Genomic DNA, 19,280 nt, shown 5'->3' with positions numbered 1-19,280 from the left:
CAGGAAATTCAAGCAAAGCAGTAAAACTCTGCTTGCCCCAAACAAGCAAATACGTTCCTTTGCCAAACAAAAGTTCACAGCAAAGTTAAACAGAGATTCACCAAGAAGAAATGGCTAGAGAGGTTCAAAGCCTAATGAAAACATACCCCCCAAATTGGGGGTCTGTTTCTGTTTTGATATGCCAGTATGGAACTCAATCATCAACACCCTTTGAAATCAAGAAGAGTTAAAGGTGGCTAGTACCTCGAAGGAGATACCTTAACAAGAAATGGCTTAAAAACTTCCTAACCAATGTCTTAATTTTAGATTGTGTAGATCGGAAAAAAACCCAGTGCTCGGGCTAATCTCAGGATGCAGGCAAAAAGCCAGACTCTCTTAGGAGCTCAAATTCCAAAAAATGAGAGCACGAAGGATTTTTGAAGCGCTAGCCATCACTTTTCCTGTCTCAGCAAGTGCCAGTGAGCAAGAGGATCATTTGAAAACTTGGCTATAGAACTCTCATTTTCATTTTGTTTCTTTTAAACAAATAGTTCAGCCTAACAATCTCCAGGACAAACACAGCTAAACAAAAAAGATCCCCACCCAGCACTCACTGATTATTAAGCCTTTGGTTTGGCATAGTGTCTTCTTCGACAAATAAAAACATAAATACATTGTCTTCATCCATAATCTGGGGACATGCAGCTAAGATTGATTAGTACTGGTATGAAGTCTTAAAAATAACAGGTCTTTAAAACAGCAAGCCATAAGAATGAGAATATAAAAGAACTAGAGTTAAACTATTTTAAATTACTTAAAATCTTTCCCTGAAGCACATATCAGAAACCTTTGCAAGCTGATGTCTTCTGTGGATATTGGGCAGGAGTTTTTCTTAGTTTCTATAGTACGCATTTAAAAGGACCATGAAAATTTGGCCCAGAAACAAGACTGATGCTTCCATTTGGAGTCAAGAAACATTTATATCACAAGTAGTCCAGACCGAGGGGGAAATATCACAGCTGAAGCAGAAGTGAACATTTGGTCGGAAGTTCATGCGGAATTTAGAAAAGTAATTTCTGTTACCTTGTGAGGTCAGAAATCTTTGCGTGGTTCCTGTTTCAAGAATTCATGGACTGACAACCACAAAAGAAATGTAGGTCTCAAAGCAAGTCCTAAGATTGTGCAATAATCTTAGCGTAGAGGTAAAGAAAACCCCACTATGTGATTTCATACATATATAAAAAAAAAACTAGCAAATTTGTGTGGTTTTACCTTCTGATTGAACAAAAGGTTATTGACCTAAAAGTCTTTGTGTGGATGTGAGCATCTGTGCCTTTTCCCTCTGTGTTTATAAACTAGAAATCCCCATTCACATAACCATTTTTCCCAGAGCCAAGGAAATTTGTAACTAGGAAATTTGAAAACTGGCAGCATTAGATTCATTATCTTTACTCCTAAAGATTCCCCAACACCAAGACGATGGGCAACGCTGGGCAACGCCATATTGCCCTATGATACAAATATCAAACTCATTATGAAGGACCTTAGGTTATTACTCCTGTTCCCCCGCCCCCCCATTGACAACACTGCACAGAAAATTGAAGTTCATGGTTTATATTGTTGCTCTCTCAAACAAAAAAAATCAGGAATTGAAGACTTGCTGGGGCGGGGGGGGGGAAGCAAATTTTTCCCAACCTTACCAACCATGTTTGTCTAAAGGTTTGATTCTGTTTGAAGGCAAGAGTTGTACTTTTTCTACAGGTGGGAAAGAGAGAATGTTCAAACTCAGCTATTTGCAAAGAAAGAACGTAAAGCTGCAAAGTAGCAGGAGTTTATTGGGGTAATTAAGTTAAGGATCATTCCTGCAGTTTGATTCAGTTCACCACAAACTTAAGAACCACTCAAAGGTTCAACTCAGGTTTTTGATGCTCATGTAACCAAAACCCTCAAATTTGACACTTACAGACCTAAGTTGACTACTGCTGATTTCAAAATAAAGTGAACATCATAGTGCCTTCCCACTCTCTTTAGGAAGCAGATGTGTAAGTACAGTCACATACAAATGTTAGCTTAATCCCTCCCACCTTTTTTGAACTTCTTGCCCAGCTTCTGAGATGCTTGGCAAGGAGGTGATAATCCTAAAAATACTAAATTGTCTTAAGCCTCCTGAAAACAGGCAGTCAAGTAAAGAGAGAAAGCCTCTCAGGTACACCACTTCAGACAAGGACACTTATAATCCTCACAAAAAAAACCCCAAACAAACCACCAAAACCAAAAAAAACCCAAACCAAACAAAACACACCCCAAAACAAATGAAATAATAATGAAGAGAAAAAAAGAAAAGGAAAAAAAAAAAAAACCCAACACAAAAAAACCCCTAACAACACTGAAGCCACCAGTAATATCAAAAAACCCAAACCAACACCCGGCCCCCCTCCCCAAATCTGAATCTGCATCTCATCTACAAGAGGATCCAACCAAGAAAAACCCCAAACAAAGAAAACAGATTTCAAGGGTTCCAGTTCTTCCAGAATAAATTTTTCATCCTTAATGTGGAAAGATAATGTAGAAGAAAAATAACTTGCAATCCCACATGAATAAAGCTTTTCTAAAGAAAAAAAAAAAGCCTTGGTTGAATATACAGGTCCTTCCACACAAAAGTAAAATTAAATGAAAATCAAAACTGGTCCAAGTTATATTAAGGCTTGCTATGCACGTAATGCAATTCTCCATCTATATATTTTCTGGTGCACTATCCAACTTCAGAAAGTTTGAATTACAACATACAAAAGATCTTATGATCTTGAAATCTTCAGGACCTTGTCTTTTCTGGTCAGTCTAATCTAATCCTTTACCTCCGGGATATATCTGAATTTACTTTGATCACCATTGCATCAAGCTCCCAGGAATTAAATGAGAATTTTGTTACATTAAAACAAAGTTGTTTATAATCAACCGTGCACAAGCTGTTGGTATGGCTAGCTGCCACACAAATCAAGGTTAAAACAGGCCAGGCTTACAGCTGAAATATAACCGATATGACATTATTCTTTCAGACATTTGGTTAGGCTGACAAATTTGTAACTCTGTAATTTACACAATGTCCCCATGACATGTGGCAGTACAGCTATTGTGTATGGAGATTTTTATCATGGGAAGGAGGGGGAGGAAGTCTACATTTTCCTAATGCAAATCTTTCCCATAACAATTTCGGAATGCATGCTGGCTTGCTAAAGTATACAATTTACTTATCTGAGATTACATGAAGTTCAAATGGTGATGGATAATTATTTTAATGCAATGCAAAATTACCCTGTGGAACTCATTGGTCCAGAAAGTGGTTACGATACCATATATAACGCTGTTAAATAGAAGTATATGCTCTAGTAAGACAAGGCTTGAAAGATTTGTTCTGTCTTTTGACTCACACATTGCATCAATAAAGTAAATGCTGTTAGAATTCAGTATTAGGAAAGAAAATTCAATTAGAAGGATTTTAGCACTCTTGTATAACACAGGAATTGTCTCATGGGATCAGACGGGACTTTGCTTTATATGACCTTCCATCCCTAAGAGGTACAAAAAGCCTACATGGATAGGGATATGTTGCCAAGTAAGGAAAGGTGCTTCTCCACCTCAGATAGTAGTTGGCCAAAGCATGAGGACTTATATCCTTTCCCATCGTTTTAATCCTATCTAATTGTAGATGTTCTCATCATCCATAAAAATATTTTTTTTCTAATTCTAAGCATTTGCCTCCATGGTATCTACTGGCTCAGGATCCTGCGAGCTAATTGTCGTGTGGGTTACTGGTTTCAAATCTCTCACAAGATTTTTTTCTTCCCCCCCTTTGTGTTATGACAAAATTCAAACAACAAAAGACTAAATCACCATTTCTGAGAAGTCCTTGTCATTCTGTACAACTCTTTGCCTCCGTAATTAAATACTCCTCATAAGGAAGTCCTTCTAGGTCTGGAATTATTAGCTAACTATTGCTGGAACCCCTCGGTTAAAGCACATTTTTTATCAATAAGGAATTCAAAATTGGCTGCTACTACTGAGAAGATACAAAAATACCATATATAGGTAACTGCTCTGTTCCAGATCATCACATCTTAAGAAACTGTCATACATACTGATTATATAGCTTCCTCCCTGCAAAGATGATTTTATTTAGTAGTGCCACACTAAGCTTCCAGTTGCAGAAGGAAGAAAAAATGCCCAAACCTTTGCTGCTGAACTAGTTCTGCTTTCCCATCCCACTTTCACCATGTAGATTTGTGCAAACTTCCCGTGTGGTCTGACTGCTGTTGTCAGACAAAGAACAAATGGGGGGGGGGGGGGGGGAATAAATGCAGAACTCATTCTTTCTTCCGAATTGTCATGTTTGTGATGTTGCAACATTGTTTCATGTCCAAATCACAAGCTCACTGTATACATGGCTCCTTTTCATCAGCAGAGCTTGTTTTCCCCTTGTTGTTATAGACAACATTTTCATAATATCTACTTAAATTTAATCCATAACCTGAATTGCCAATACACAAAGTACAATCAGCCCTGTAATAACTTGCAGAGAGTTTAATAGGAAAACAAGGCAATGATTGGTACAGTCAGATTCATACAGGTACATGGTACATTCAAGCTAGGTTTCTGTACATTACAGGACATTTTGTTTTAAGGTGTTTTATTTTTCTTAAACAGTGACTATGACGTTTTTTCTAGAAATTAACTGAAGTCTTTTCCTAGGACTTTTCTGCTATGATGCCTGCCCAGTAAACGTTTGTAACCCTAGCAAAAATAATTCTGGCAAAGGTAACTTCTTATCTGCATGTAAATAGGATAAAGATATGCCTTCTGAAATTGGACCTGCAGCTTCATCCATGCTTATTCTTCTTGTTGCCTTTACTCAACCACCCCAATGTGAACAACACGTTTTTCTTTACAGTGCATCAAAGTCTTTGTGCTATTTTGTCACTGTAAGAATAATTACCTGTTTTTGTTGTTGGACACTCTGCTGTCCATGGTTGTACAGTATCTACAGATATGATAGAGGAGAAAGGATGTAAAGTGCAATAACTGCATCCCAGACTCATACTAATAGAAAAATTCAGATTGTAGTTTACTACAGAAAATATTGCTAGAGAGGGTACTTTTAAATTAGGGGACCTCTTAATAAGAGAGTAACTTGCTTTTTCTCTGGGGTGTGGGGGTGGAGAACTGAGACTGCTTTTAAATTCTTCTTATGAGAAGAATGAGAGTAAAGATGTAAGAGAAGACCTTAAAGTCTACATAAAATAGCGATCTAGCCAGCTTTGAGGCATCATGTAACAAGACTTTCCAGTTGCACTTGTAAGACTTGCATGCATGATGTAAGCTCTCATTAACCAGATTTTAATGAATCTCATGGCAAACAGAGCATCTACAGATGCAGCTGCAACTCTCAGCAAACAGCAGGGAGATCTGAACTCAGTCTAAGAGCAGTCCCAGAGCTATATGTGGGAACCACGTTGTTCTGGGTTAAAAATACAAACTGCTTTTGCAGGAATTAAGAAAAAAAAAAAATCCCTTTGCAAAAATCAGGAAACTTCCAGCTCAAACAGGTAGGGGGAAAAAAAAAATTTACTGTACAATACAGCAAGTTTGGTTTTTCCTATCACCACTTTCCAGTGATTTAAAGTTGGTATGCAACTTATATAGTTAGTTTACACAGATTGTCTGCAACCTAGGGTGTCATAGGTTTAGGTTTGTTAATAGATTATGCTAAATTTATTAGTCTACTTGAATGCTGACTAACGAGTAAGGAGCTAGGTCATCTGTTTCTTTTAAATACTAGAAAATATTCTAGAAAAAAAAAAAAACTAGAAAATTAAAAGTTAATGTAACGTTATTCCCAAGAGCTTTTTAGAGTCCAGACTTCAGACAGAATAAAACTGGGCACCAATAGGCTGGAATTAATTAATACAATAAGTGCTCTGACCAAGAAATTTTTTCTCCTATTAGATCCAGACACTTTATGTATAAAAAGAAAGACGTCAAGTCTTCTGCAAAACACATGGGGCCCAACTCCCAGTTACTCTAAGTCAGGAGATCTTGCTCCATGGAGCTTTGTCAGTTTGTGTCAGCTGGAAATCTAACCCCAAAAGTCACATAAAAGACCCTGCCAATTAATTCCTGTTGGAGTCAATGAAAGTTTACATCAGTGTTTAAATACTTCTCTCCCCATCACCCTATTTGAGACCTTTAATACCTATCTCCCCCTTCCAAGCCCGTAATTCTTCCCAGGCTACACAAATCCTTTATTTTGGCATGTCCAGGCGAAACTTGACCCCAGTCAACAATATTTTGCAACTCTTGGCAAGGTCAGTTTTTCCAACAAGGGGGGGGAGTCCAAGGGCTACAGGGACACCCACCAGCCTCAGCAGTGCCAGCTACTGGTGGGACCGAAATCCTTCCTTAAGACCACACCAGGGCAGAAAGGACGTCCAGCTGAAGTGCCAAGTTAACAAACATGCCCAGCAGCTCTACTGACAGAGCACGTAAAATTTAAGGCTCAAATACATAACAAGGATCACGGACCCAGTACTTCTTGAAGGAAAGCCATGCAACCTCCCAGGGACTAGAAACCGCCTCTGATTAATATGCAGTAACCCCTTGCTTGCAAAGATTAATTACAGCCTAAGAGATTGAGAAGTGAAATTCATCCTACAAATGCTTGAAGATTAATTTAGTTACTATTTGCAGAATTAGGTAGCCTCAGCTTGAAATGTGCCAGTGCCTCCTGATTCAGGATGAGTGTAACGGGAAGAATAGTGCTGGGGTGACACACATAGATTAATTCACTTGTATATTTATAACCTATTCTTTGTGGAGAAAGATTATTAAGTCCACATATTTTTCAGAACTGGAATGTCCACGGCTTCAAAAACTCACTTGAAGTCCTTTCTATAATACATCACTGTTCTCTTTGAGACCTGGAAACCAAGAACCCTATTTAAAACTGAGAGTCTTAAAACTAAAGAAAAAACTAACCTCTCCCCCCTTTTACTTCAAAGCTTTCCATAGTATCTTACAAATCCTTGGATGGAACCTGCTTAATCAAACCACTCAGAAGTCATACCAAGATTTCCAACCCCAACTAAGTTCTGGCTCCATTGATCTATTAATTTAATACATAAATGTAGTCTGTGGTTCAGGTATGTTAAGCTGAGAATCAGTCTTCCTCTACTGAAGACTCTTGCAAAATTACCTGAACAAATAAATTTTTTAACAGATACAAATTATCTATATAAAGCATTTCTTGAAGATAACCGGCTACAGGCAATTTAACTTGACATCTGAAAAAGAAAAGAAAAGAAAAGAAAAAAAATCTAGCACAACTGACAAGACAGGTTTTTCCGATAATCTGAAATCCACATGTTCAACAAAAGAGCGAGACAGTACAATTATTGTGATAATCACTGGAGCCTGCCAATATTTCTACCTTTAGAAAATTTTCAGTTTTAAAACTCCGTTGGAAAAAACAACCAACCAACCACAAAAAGCCAGTATCTGCAGATCAACAGGAGTTCATTAACAAAGTGGTCCACTACTATCAGCTTGGGACTATCAAGAACAAGTATCCTATAATGAATTATCAGAATGAACTCTGTATGCAAGGGACGCACGGACTTTCCCAGATGAGGAATAAAAAACTGAGGAACATCTTCCACTTGTGATGAAACATGGGGAAACACACACAACCAAAGAAAAAGCATCTGAGAAAGTTATATAGAAATGCAATTCATATGAAGTGTGGGTTTTTTTTATTAAGGCAAATTAGAGTATAATCAGTAGAAGCATGTTCAGCTGCTCATATAAAAGAGGTTGGATGGTAACACTTAGGTTATGTTAAGAATTTTTTTAGTGCCCCAGAGCATTTTTCAGGAGTATTAGAGCTCCTGAAGTCTGAACAGGTTCCTTGGGAGACAGTGATACCCACCAGACAACACCCATAGGGAACAGCTAGAGTGTTTTCCTTACAGCTAAGAAATTCAGCTCCTGCTCAGGTCAAGCAAAGGAAAATCTTCTGGATCTTGATGTAAAGGCCCTGCAAATCTCCCTGGTTTCACTTTTGTTTGCTCCTTACAGCTTGGTACAGCACCTTGAGACTAGCAGGGGTGCAAGACATCTTTAATGAATCTCGCTTGAACAAAACAAAGCCTGTTATATAGGCAATGCTATAATAATGACAGCTGGAATTATAACTACTAGAAGAATTTCATTGCTCTAATGACACTGCTCCATGGGGACAGCGCGGTACACTACCGATGGCTGGGAAAATGCCATGTGGCACAGGTATCGCTGAATGACGGTGATGGAACACAGGTGAGTAAAGTTGCATGTCAACTGCGGAAGGGATTAGAAAAATGAAGGAGAGCAAGAAATGAGCCTATGAAAAGAATTCTTCACATGTGCAGCTATCAGACATGAAAAGAGCAGCTATGCAGAGAAGGGACTGCATACCAAAGGAGAGACTAAGCTTGGAGGGGGGTTTAATAAAGCAGAACAGTAACTGAGCTTATAAATTTTTATAAAGGGTTACTGAACAGAAGCATCGCACACACACAAAAAAAAACCCAAAGGAGAAAAATAAGAAACCCAAACCCCCAAGCTAAGTAATTTGCCATTAGACAAAGCTCAGGCAGATCATTCAGCTCTGGGTTCCAGGCTTCAACCAGCTTCAGCCTAACAACTCTTGGAAAAAAGCTGGTGTGTGTGAGGAATTTGAGTGGCTCGTCCGTGGAGCTGCCTTGCAAAGGCAGAAATACTGAAGGAAGGGTTTTAGTAAATGAGCAAGGAATTACTTGTTCTCAAAAGAGTTAAATTCTAGTTTCAGTTAAGTAAATTATTTTTATGAGGGCAGGCGGTGAAAAGCCCAGCCCAAGGCTGAGCCCTCGCTGCTGTGGGCTCTATACGGACAGAGCCGTACATCTCTATAGCCATGAAAAGTTTATAGCCAAAGTAGGTAAGACAGGTATTAACAACTCCATTTTACTGGTGGGAACTGAGGCACGCAGAGATTAAGTAACTCATCCAAACCTAGGATGAGCTAGGTTTGAAAGCCTAGGAAAAGCTTGAAATTATAACCTTATGTCCCAAGACACAACGTAATGCTGCCACTGCCCAGTTACCTTTCTTTTCTACAGGAATTTCCTCCTTATTTGAGTTCCCCTGAGCGCAGAGCTAGACAAAGCTTAAAATTTGCAGTGGGTTCGTTATGAAAGAGCTGCAGAAATCTGCAGAAGTACATTTGGACCCTCATTGATTTAAGAGGTGAAGATGATGAAACGGTAGATGAAAGTCAGTATGATTAAGTAACGCGTGTAGGAAAGGATGATCCTGTTTTTACCTGCATCCTGCAACATGTGCATCCATGTAACTGGATGCCACTAATCACCGGTCAGGAATGAAATTTTGGGGTATAATAGATACAGAAACAACACAACCTCCCCCTCCCCTCAAAAGAAAGGAACCTGACCTCAATGTCTCAAGGCCTTAGCAGGGAAACCACTCCAAACAGCTACCACATGTCCCAAAACATGGATGCAAAACAAATTTACACAGAGAAGAGCCCTTCCAGTGCCTTGCTTTGTCAGCATAGATGCAGCCAGAGTGTCAAACCACTGAATTTCTTTGCTGCAAGATGTTGTAGGCTCAAAGTTAAAATTGCAAAACCAGCCAGATAAATTCATGGAGGAAGCATTCATCAAGAAAAAGACATCACTGCTGGCATAGGAAGTCCCTGAACTGCAATTCACTGGTGGCTGGGAGAGTGTTACTACACACTTACCATCACAGACTCTTGCTAGGCATCTGTGTTGCTGGTGCAGTAATTTTATATTACGTTTTAGGGGTTAGGGCAATTTAAACAATTAGGAAAAGGCACATAGCGGCGATAGTAAGTAAATCTCTTTGAGAGAGAGCTTTCATTTGAATTGGATAGTTAAATCCCCCATAAAGCACCTGGAAGATTTAACAACTCATGTCCAAATGAACAAGATGTAATAAGCTTGTATACAGGCTTGATATGAAAAGTGGATTGTTTTCAGTAAAACAGTGGAGAATAACCTCTTATTGAAAAGAGTGATATTGAATTTTAATCAGGGGAAAATAAAGATGCAAGAATAAATCTGCAGAGGCTTAGAGAAGGACTAGATGACTTTCTCAGCCATCAACAATGGATGCAGGAGTGTTTTACATCCTAATCTGCTATTTTCTGTTACCTTTACTTTTTCAATCACCCCATATATTCTGCCTTTTTAAGAAAAAAAGCCAAACCAAGAAAAACTGCCAGTATTGTCCTCTGTGAAGTGCAGAGGAAGCACAGATACAAAAGATGAAAAAGTGATTAAAAACTCATACTTCAATAGAGCTCGCCCTAATTTTTCATCCCACTGTTACTCACTTGAGTGATTGTAGAGCTACATGTTCAAACTGAAAGCAGAGGAATCCAGACCATGTTTTGCTGCTCATGTTTTACATATCAGAGCTTAGTAACAACCATCATCCCCATGGCGATCCTCATCTGTGTCACGACTTGGGACTTGTGACCCTCACGAACATCCCTTTCAGTGCCATCTCTGACACAATCTGTATTTTTGGAGGGGTTAAACTGGCAAACCACTTCTCAAATATGTTTTTAGTTATTACAAGATACACACACCCTCTTTTCATGCATATTTATTTTTTTTTAAGCGAGCATATTGTGGCAATTATGGGGGAATTTGTATTCTCCGCTGACATCTGACATTCCATTATCTGTATTTCATGGTGGCAATGGAGTCCAGCATTATGTCCCTGGGCCAAACTTTCAGGGCTTGTTTTGCTTTGTTTTTGAGTAGTGGGTGGAGACAACATTGTTCAGGTCCTCAGAGTAAAGCACATGTGAAATAATTTTTTTTTTACCCCCTTTTCTGAACAGTAGTTCTGTGTTGGGAGTCCATGCACTTAACTGGTCTGTTCAGATGCTCAATACAATACAGGATGCCTTATCTTAAGCTTTGCTAAGACAGAAAGGCAAATGCCAAAACAGGCACAAGACTCACATCGCTACAGTCCTCTTGGTTTATTGTTCTGTGCCAACAACCAAATTTGAGCCGTTGTGCGTACCTTCCTCCCACCTTCCTCAATTTGAACGCCTTGAAGCTATTCAACCCATCTTAATTCACAGGCAATCACAGGAGCGGTGTGTGCGGATAGGACTATTTGCCCAAAATAGCTCATAATACAAACACCAACAAGGCTGAAATTGCTCCTCCTGGACTGACTTGCCAAGCATAAAACCCACTTTTTTCCTGAAAAGCCAAACCATTTACAGGCTGTTTGGATGGTGTGCGTGGTGGGAAAAGGCATTTTGGAGAGAACATTTGAATTGGTACATCCGCCTGACACACGACGTGTTCCAGACAAGATGTTCCCAACTCCACTAGCCAAGTTCCATGGGCCAGTTCAACAGGACTTGAGAAATTCAGGTCATCTGTATGCAGAGCAGTACCGCAAGATTCGCTGCTTCACAGACTGTAAGTTGACTGCTCATTTGAGTGAAAACTCCTACTCTTTGCTTGGATTTCACCTTGAGGTTGCGAAGTTAAGTTAAAACCAACTTTTTTTCCCTAGCAATAAGCCATAGAAAGGTCACATACTTCTTCAGACAGGAATGCAAAGGGGTACAAGGTCTTCCCTGTATAGGTAACTCATGTGATTTATAGTGCTGCATTTAGCCTTGTTGGAGCCAAATTAAGGGAGAAAAGCAACAGAGGAGATGTGGCCTTGAGGGATAATTTTTTTTCTCCTTTTTGTGCCTTTCCTTGCCAGGCTACTGCTCTGCTTTTGCTGTTGTAGGGGCCCAGAGCACAGGCTCTGGCTTCAGAAACAGCAACCAAAGCTGTCCCTGTCACGTATGAGGAACGAAACCACGTCCCAGAAGTAGAGGGAAAGTTTTGAGCAGGGATCAGAGACATCTCTGGGGTCACAACAGCTGATCTCGGTCTCTCTTATGTACCAGGGGGGCTAGAGCCCAACTCCCATATAATTCAGGTTATGATTCAGACAGGTAAATGGGATTTCTATGTCGGTGGAGGGCTGGGCGAGCACACGCCGTTTGCTGGTAAGGCTCTGAAGGATTTTAAAAAGGCCTGAAGTTTTGCCAATCTCTCCTGGCTCCAAGGAGTACAACAGACATGACACTTATTCTAGTCTCACTATGAAAAGTGAGAAGGCATCTATAAGGGAAGATCAGGCAGCAGTGTGTTAATGGCAAAGCATAGATGTTTTGCTGGGAGCTTATCTGAAAAGAGACAACAGGAGGGGAAAAAAAACAAAACAAACCCAGGAGCTCTCACAGATTTACTTTCCAATAACTGAAAGAAAATGTTTTCTGAAGTGGGTCTCGTTCTGCACATTAAACTGTGTTTAGAGCTGTAACGTGAAGGTGGCGGGTGCTGAGTATTGCCACTCTCACCGTCTCTCTGTCCAGACAGACACAACGAAAGAGGGAGGCCTGGTGTAACATTATACATATACACCATATTGCCATTTATTTATTTTAATACCTCTGCTAGCTCTCCCAGCCCTGCTGGGTGAAGTCCAGCAAAATTCCCTGCCATCCTCCAACACCACCTCTCCCACCCGTTAGGCTCCACCACCAGCCACAGCCTTGTCTGTCGTTATATTGTACCTTTTCCTTTATTGTGATCTTTATTCAGAGGGCAGAGGGTGTGCTTCCAGGGGATGTGGGGAGGAGGGCAGAGGAGCCAGAGCTCAGTTGAGATGGGGGTAACCAGCACCAAGGCAGCCCATAGCTGCTCTGAGCCCCTGAGAATTATTAGGCCCCAATGCAGTCATTCCCCCTGCCTCCATGAGATCTGCATCCTTCAGTCTTTTCCCAGCTAAGTAGGTCTCAAACTGTGAGCGAGTCACAGAATAAATTACAGGGGGTGCACAAGGAAAAGAAAATTGAGAATCTGCCACCGTAGGACACTACTCTCGAGCTGATCGCAGCATCTGCTACAGTATTTCATCTGGGTCTTAAAGGATTGCTTTGTGCCACCTAACAGAAACACACAGAAACACTCCTCTATTTCTTATAAATATTAGCTACGGGCTCCCTTGGTACATGGGGGGGGACACTAAAAACAGTAAGTTCAGAGGCATCAAACAGGCTGGAAATTGGCCTGCAGAAGAGGAACTAAAATTTATAAGAAAAGGTAGAAGTGGCATTACAATTTAATAAGTCGCAAGCCATATGAGCTGCATGTTGATTTCTAGCACTTTTTTGTTGTTGTTGTTGTTACTATCAGTGATCATTTCACTTATATTACATACTGCCTTTTCCCACCTCTTAACCCTCTGCATCCTGCAGTTGATCTGCACAATGTCACGTTTGTACAGAGTTGCTGCTGTAAGCACACACAGTAACTGCACAAAGAATTGTCCGGTAAAATGTCCGGTAAAATCTTTGACCTACTCTGTGTCCTTAGAGCCGTAATCTCCAGATTCACTCATGAAGTTGGGGAACTTCAGTCACGCTGTAGGCAAAAAGTGCCTGGGAGATATTTCTTCCACAGTCATGTAAACACGTCATTTTTCTAAGAAAACAGGATTCTTCGAGAGGGCAACAGTTTCTCCTCCTAAATCTTCTTGACTTTCAAGTCCTCTGTGTCATCCCCCAACTCAGCAAAACCCAGGTATCCCCTGACTCGACTAGCAGGGGAATCAGAAGTAGTCTCACAGAGCTAGATAAACTTTTAAAATAATTCCTAGGATAGTTTTTCTGGAGCACACGCGCTGTAAGACGACACATACGGAACTCTGTAAAAGCACTTTCCTGGCATTCATTGGTGATGACTCCCAGAAGTCACCCCGGCTCTGGTCCGTAGCGCGACCACCCGCCCCAGACGCCAATCACAGCCCTGCGCTCCACCATCCCGCACACCACTACACGTGAGCTAACATCCACACCGACGTTTTGGAAGTCAAACAGAAACCGATCATTCTGTGCTGACAGTCCTACATGACTTTAAAAAAAAACAAAAATTTGCAATAAGACCACTATGCCAAGTCTCATACCATAGACAAGGATAAAGGATCTTAGTCCACGTTCCTACACACAGGCTCAGAAGATGGTTAGAGAAATTTAAACTTCTGAAAAAGAAAGTTCAGTGCTCTGCTACTATGAGGAAAAAAAGACTTAGTCATGTAAGTAGACTTTATGGTTTGAATTCTGAAGAGTTGTTTTTCCTCTTTCAGCTCAGGACACATTAAGCTCTTTAAAACACTGTAGCAAGAAGCTCAAGTATACTTCAAAATATTAAATAATACTAATATTATCACAATTCACATACCCCCTCAAAATCCCTGTCATTTACTCCCTTTAAAAAAAAAAAAAAATACTGTATTAGGTGCAGCTTCATGTTTTGCTTAAGAGCTGAGGGAAATAAACTTTACATTTAACTAATTGTTTACTTTTGCCATCTATGTTCCCAGATGGTTCCAATGTTTTAGTGAAGTTTCTGCAAACCATCTGCAAAATTTTTACATGTTCAGATTCTCAATAGGCAAACCCAGGCGCTTATAGCAGCCTTAAACATGGACATTTAACACTGGGGAGTTTTAATATCTGCAGTAGGCATTAAAGATGACTTTTCCCCCCCCCCTTATCTTTCTTTTTAGCAGTTCGAGTTACCATTTTTCACTATTCAAAATAAAAGCTAGCAGTACTGAAGGTAAAAATCAGTAGCAACTTTTAAGTATCAGAACATGCCTTAGAGGGACAACAAACTGTGGAAGTTTCGACCACAAAACGAAACAAGCACATTTGTCCCCCTTTGCCCCCCCCCCCAAGACTATTTTCCACTTCTTGATCAACTTTCATGCTGGTTTTTTGCTCCTCTGAAGTTTCCCACCCCTTCCTCTGCAGAGCACAGCAAGGCAAACAGAGAGTTAATCCTGCAGTTTCAACTGGTGTGAGCCTTTACTATTAACTTGAATTTATGGAGCAATCTCTCCTCAAAAAAAAAAAAGAAAGAAAGAAAAAAAAATCCTCACTGCACTGTAACATCGAGAAGTATATTTAAAAAATCTCCCTCGGGTCTCTCTAAACATCTGCTTAAAGGTTTGCTGTATCTTAAAAGGGCTCTAATTACCAGAAACTGCTCTCTTGCTTAAGCCCAGGGCTCACATTTCGATTATAACTCAAGCTCCAGTTAATTTAGGGCTAAACCAAAAATGCCTGTACCAAACAGAAGAAAACATAGGCCTACCTTAAAACTTTCCAGCTTTTCAGAGGATCCAAGTCAGAGATTATAGACACCATTGTAGCAACAATAACAATAAAATATATATCTCTCTATATAAAAAACCCCCACGGCAGGGAAGCCTAACCACAAAAGCAGCAAGTACTCTACCCAGTGTGGGAATGACAACAAACCCAGCACAGCTCTTCCTCCTTCTCAAGCTGATAAGCACTTGTCCCAGCTTCTCTCCACCCCCAAAATCAATCTTGTGCTATATTGCTTCACAGTCCCAGTTTCATTTCTTCACCACTACCTTTTAAAGCTCTTGTAATCTGCTCCAACTGATCAAATTTGACCTTTTTGTAGCCCACTTTATTCCAAGCACAGCCCTCAGTTAAATCTCTCTTTATTAACACCGTCCTTCTTGGCTTTCTTTTGGAACAAACACAGCTCAAGCTTGAAGCCTCCAGTCTTTGCCAGCAATCATTTACAGATTACTGCAAGCTGCAGTCTTCTCCTTTTGGGTATTTTCTTCTACCTCTGAGGTTTGCTTTTATATTATTTTCTGAAGGTTGTTGGGGGTCTCCTTTTCCCTATTCTGTGCAGATTGGAGTTTGACACTTTTAAAGGAGGGACTTTCTAATGCAACTCCTCTCCCACCCTTCCCTCCTCCCCACACCCTCATATAGACAGACAGACATATACACACATTAAAAACAGTTTACAACCTTTTGAATACAGAATCATCTTTCTCCCCCCTTTATTTTTTCAAATCTAACAGATTTGATAGACTTGTAAGCTGAAGCTGTGACTGAAAGCAATCTGATTTATAGCAAGACTGCTATTATGGTAGAGTAATAAAAAGCCGAATAATGCAAAGACAGATGTAACCCTTTGGATGTTTGAAAGGGGAAAAGGTGTCTATGTAATTCCATTAAATCCATTTCTTCTTTTTGTTGTTACTTAAAAAATAAATAGTAAAGCATCCTCCAGATCACTATGGTGATTTGAAAAGTTGTGTAACTGCTATGTTAGTGTGTGTTTATTTAGGAAAATCTAGATGATTGGCTTCTTTTGTGTTTCTATAACACTTTTTAACATTGATTTCCCTGCATTTAAATATTTCTCTTTCGCATTTTTTTCCCCCGTCTAAATGTTTTCCATTCATCCTCTGAATAACTGTACCCTCTCCTTCAGCTCCACCGATTCATTGCGATTTTTTGGAAATTCCCAAATTAAAATTCTGGGGGGAAAAAAGCAAAACTGTACATTTTGAACTGTTATGAAGTGTTCAGTCAGAACCAAACTACCCCAAATGACAGATACTTCCACTTTGCTATTTATACCACAGGCATATGCTCCTAGTTTCTCTCTGCCACCAGTTCTCAAAGAAAACAAAACCAAAACAATTAAGATCAGGCCTTGTATGTTAAAAAGCAGCAGTAATATGATGGTCACACAGAGGTCTGGTTGTGTGTGACATCACACACTCATGGAAACATAATGAAGGGTATAATAAGGCATAAGAAACTTTTGAGGCTGCTTTAAGTCTTTCACTGCCACCTCCTTTGGTGGGATAAAACTGGAGCTATGTCTAAACTGTTTTCCTTTGTATGCTGTAGGCTGGTTTTGGGCAGCCTGAACCTCCCCTTGCTGATGTCCCCTATAGTACAAAGGCAGCACAGTCTTGCCCTTGCCAGAAGGTGACACTGAGGCTTCCCACTGCCCCAAAAAGATTTTGTGACCTTTTTGTCTGCCAGACAGCAGCCAGGAGATAGTGGTCAGATAGAAACAACCAGTTTTAAACTACCTAGATACAAAACGCCTTCTTTGTTCAAAGGCCAGCGCGTCGTTGACCCCTCATTTAGGAGAAATGTACATTGAGTCCTCTCCTGCCTCTTTTTCCACCCCTCAGCCCGGTGAAGCCCCTGGCTCAGCATGCGGGGCCATGTCAACTAATCAGTTTGGCAAGTCAGGCCCCAAGTTCAGACCTCTGGATTTTACGTCCTCCCCTGGGCCACAGCTCCAAGAGCTTTGCTTTATCTCGGGGTGGTTTAACAAGGATAAACACATCAGAGGCTGCTGATGGTGAGATTGCAGGTGCAGGTCTGGGGGAGGAGGGTGGAGGACAGCTGGGGGGTTACAGATGCTCCACTTCCCTCTGATATACACATATCTGAGCAATTCTTCAGAGATAAGGGTTGTATCCACTTCTGGAAACTTTGGGGCCATATATTTATTTATTTAGAGGAGATGGGTTAGATGCTTGCCATGGAAAATAAAATTCGGTTGCCACTTGTCATATGTTTCTTTGTGGAGCTGAGGAAACCTTCACATTTAGCGTGGGAAGCAGTTAAAAAGAGATTGGCCTGTGTCTCTTCCTTTCTTCCCAAAACTTTGTAAACCACTGTTACACAGGTTAGTCCCTCACTTGAGGCTGCGGAGGACATAACTGGTTCCAGTACACTGCCTTTTCCTCTCTACCTTACTGCCACTTTGCTGGTTTTAGAGCTATATTCACATATTTTCCCATGCAAACTTCTCACTGGATGTTTCATATTGATGACCAGCCTCAAATTAAGAAAGGCTTCAAGCTTAGCCTGCAAACAAACAAAATTCAAAATACCCTGTCCTATCAAGTCCCCTTGGCAAGCCCAGTTTGAGGCCGTCTCACATCCTACCCGTCCACTGTTGCATGTCAAGGTGAGAAAGAGGCAATGATGCTCTGCCTTTATACCCCACTTAGGGATCTAACTGATTTCAGTTTCTGTACAGGTCAAGAGTAGGGTAAGAGACCTTTACATTAAGGTTGGATGTTCCTATAACCCTAGACTTCAAGGACTAGACACACGAGGTGGAGGACCACAGTTTCCCCTGGTGTATATGGAGAAACCAAGGCCAAGAGAAACAACTCAGCCCCTGTCCCCCACTCCAGGTCAATGCCAAACCAGCCCAGAGCTCCACTGCACCAAGATGCTGAGTGTCTCTTACTCTGTTCATCCAGAAATGCCACAAAATACCTCCATTTTAAGAATTTTATCTCTAACAAGTGTATTTTATACTTTCCATAGACACATTTTTCACTGCCTTTCCACAGAAAAGACTCCATTATTTCCTCCAACAAATCCACATGAAAACTATACCATAGGAGTAAAGATTCTTATTCCTTTCCAATTTGCAATTATTTATGGTTATTTTTATTATTTTCATCTTAAACTTTTCATGTCTGGAACGAAAGCCAGGTCTCCATTTTGCTGGACCTGGCTGCCATTTTGCCAGCTTTTCCTACAACGTTGAAGAAAGCAACTATAAGCTTTCTAAAAATAAAACTAGAAGATTAAGTTTAGCACAGAGAAACTTGCGACAGGCAATGGATTTTCCAAAACAGCCTCACGTATTTCATACGGCATGTAGCTATAGTAGGAAAAAACACATAAAACAGAAACAGAAACCCACTGTAAAATTATTTTAACTCTTGTGCTTGGATAGTGACACTCCAGCCCACCTTTTATTTAAATGTTTTTTCTGTTGCGGTTGAGAACTTTGTCTTCAAAACTTTTATTTTTATGCTTTAAGTGAAGAAATTTCCTATGATCTTCAGCTTGTTTGCCAAGAAACAGCCAGCACATCTGTGAAATATTACTTAAGCAAATTTATTACAGTTAGCCAGAAGGCAACAGCCCTGAAAGTTTCCTCTACCTGCTGAAATCCAGCCTATTGTATAACTTGGGTCTGTCGTGCCGTAACGTGTCCCACCAGCGAGAGCTTAGCAGTTCTCGGTTAATATGATTAAGAAGTACAAGCTTTCCAAGATTTTGAGTTATGTTAAATAAATATATATATATGTACTTTTGAAAACAGTATTCGTATATACACACACATACACAAAAGCATCTCTAAGCAATGTCATCATCCTTAGTTTAGACAGCTGCGGAGTCAAAGAAGTTCCAGATCAGCTAGCTACAAACATTTGAAGGTCAAGTACAGGACAAAGCATTTAAAAAAGCATAAGCAATGATGGCTACTGAG

The 19,280-nt window shown here is 40.2% G+C and overlaps 1 protein-coding gene across 5 annotated transcripts in view; it reads right to left on the bottom strand.

Annotated features, from left to right (window-relative positions):
• CELF2 (CUGBP Elav-like family member 2) overlaps nucleotides 1-19,280 on the bottom strand; it is a 565,219-nt gene that overhangs the window by 361,592 nt on the left and 184,347 nt on the right. For 2 of the 5 annotated variants that reach the window (XM_075143357.1, XM_075143364.1), the window contains exon 1: nucleotides 15,279-15,535. The exons of 2 other annotated variants lie outside the window; for them this stretch is intronic. In XM_075143357.1, coding sequence (XP_074999458.1) covers nucleotides 15,279-15,331 — 53 coding nt within the window. In that variant the 5' untranslated portion in view covers nucleotides 15,332-15,535. Of the gene's footprint in view, nucleotides 1-15,278; nucleotides 15,537-19,280 lie in introns of those variants that run through there. One more of the 5 variants, XM_075143348.1, reaches the window with a different exon arrangement.

This window comes from Calonectris borealis, chromosome 1 (assembly GCF_964195595.1).
Source record: "Calonectris borealis chromosome 1, bCalBor7.hap1.2, whole genome shotgun sequence".
Lineage (NCBI taxonomy): Eukaryota > Metazoa > Chordata > Aves > Procellariiformes > Procellariidae > Calonectris > Calonectris borealis.
The sequence above is the reverse complement of the archived record's forward strand: the minus strand, read 5'-3'. Positions and strand labels throughout refer to the sequence as shown.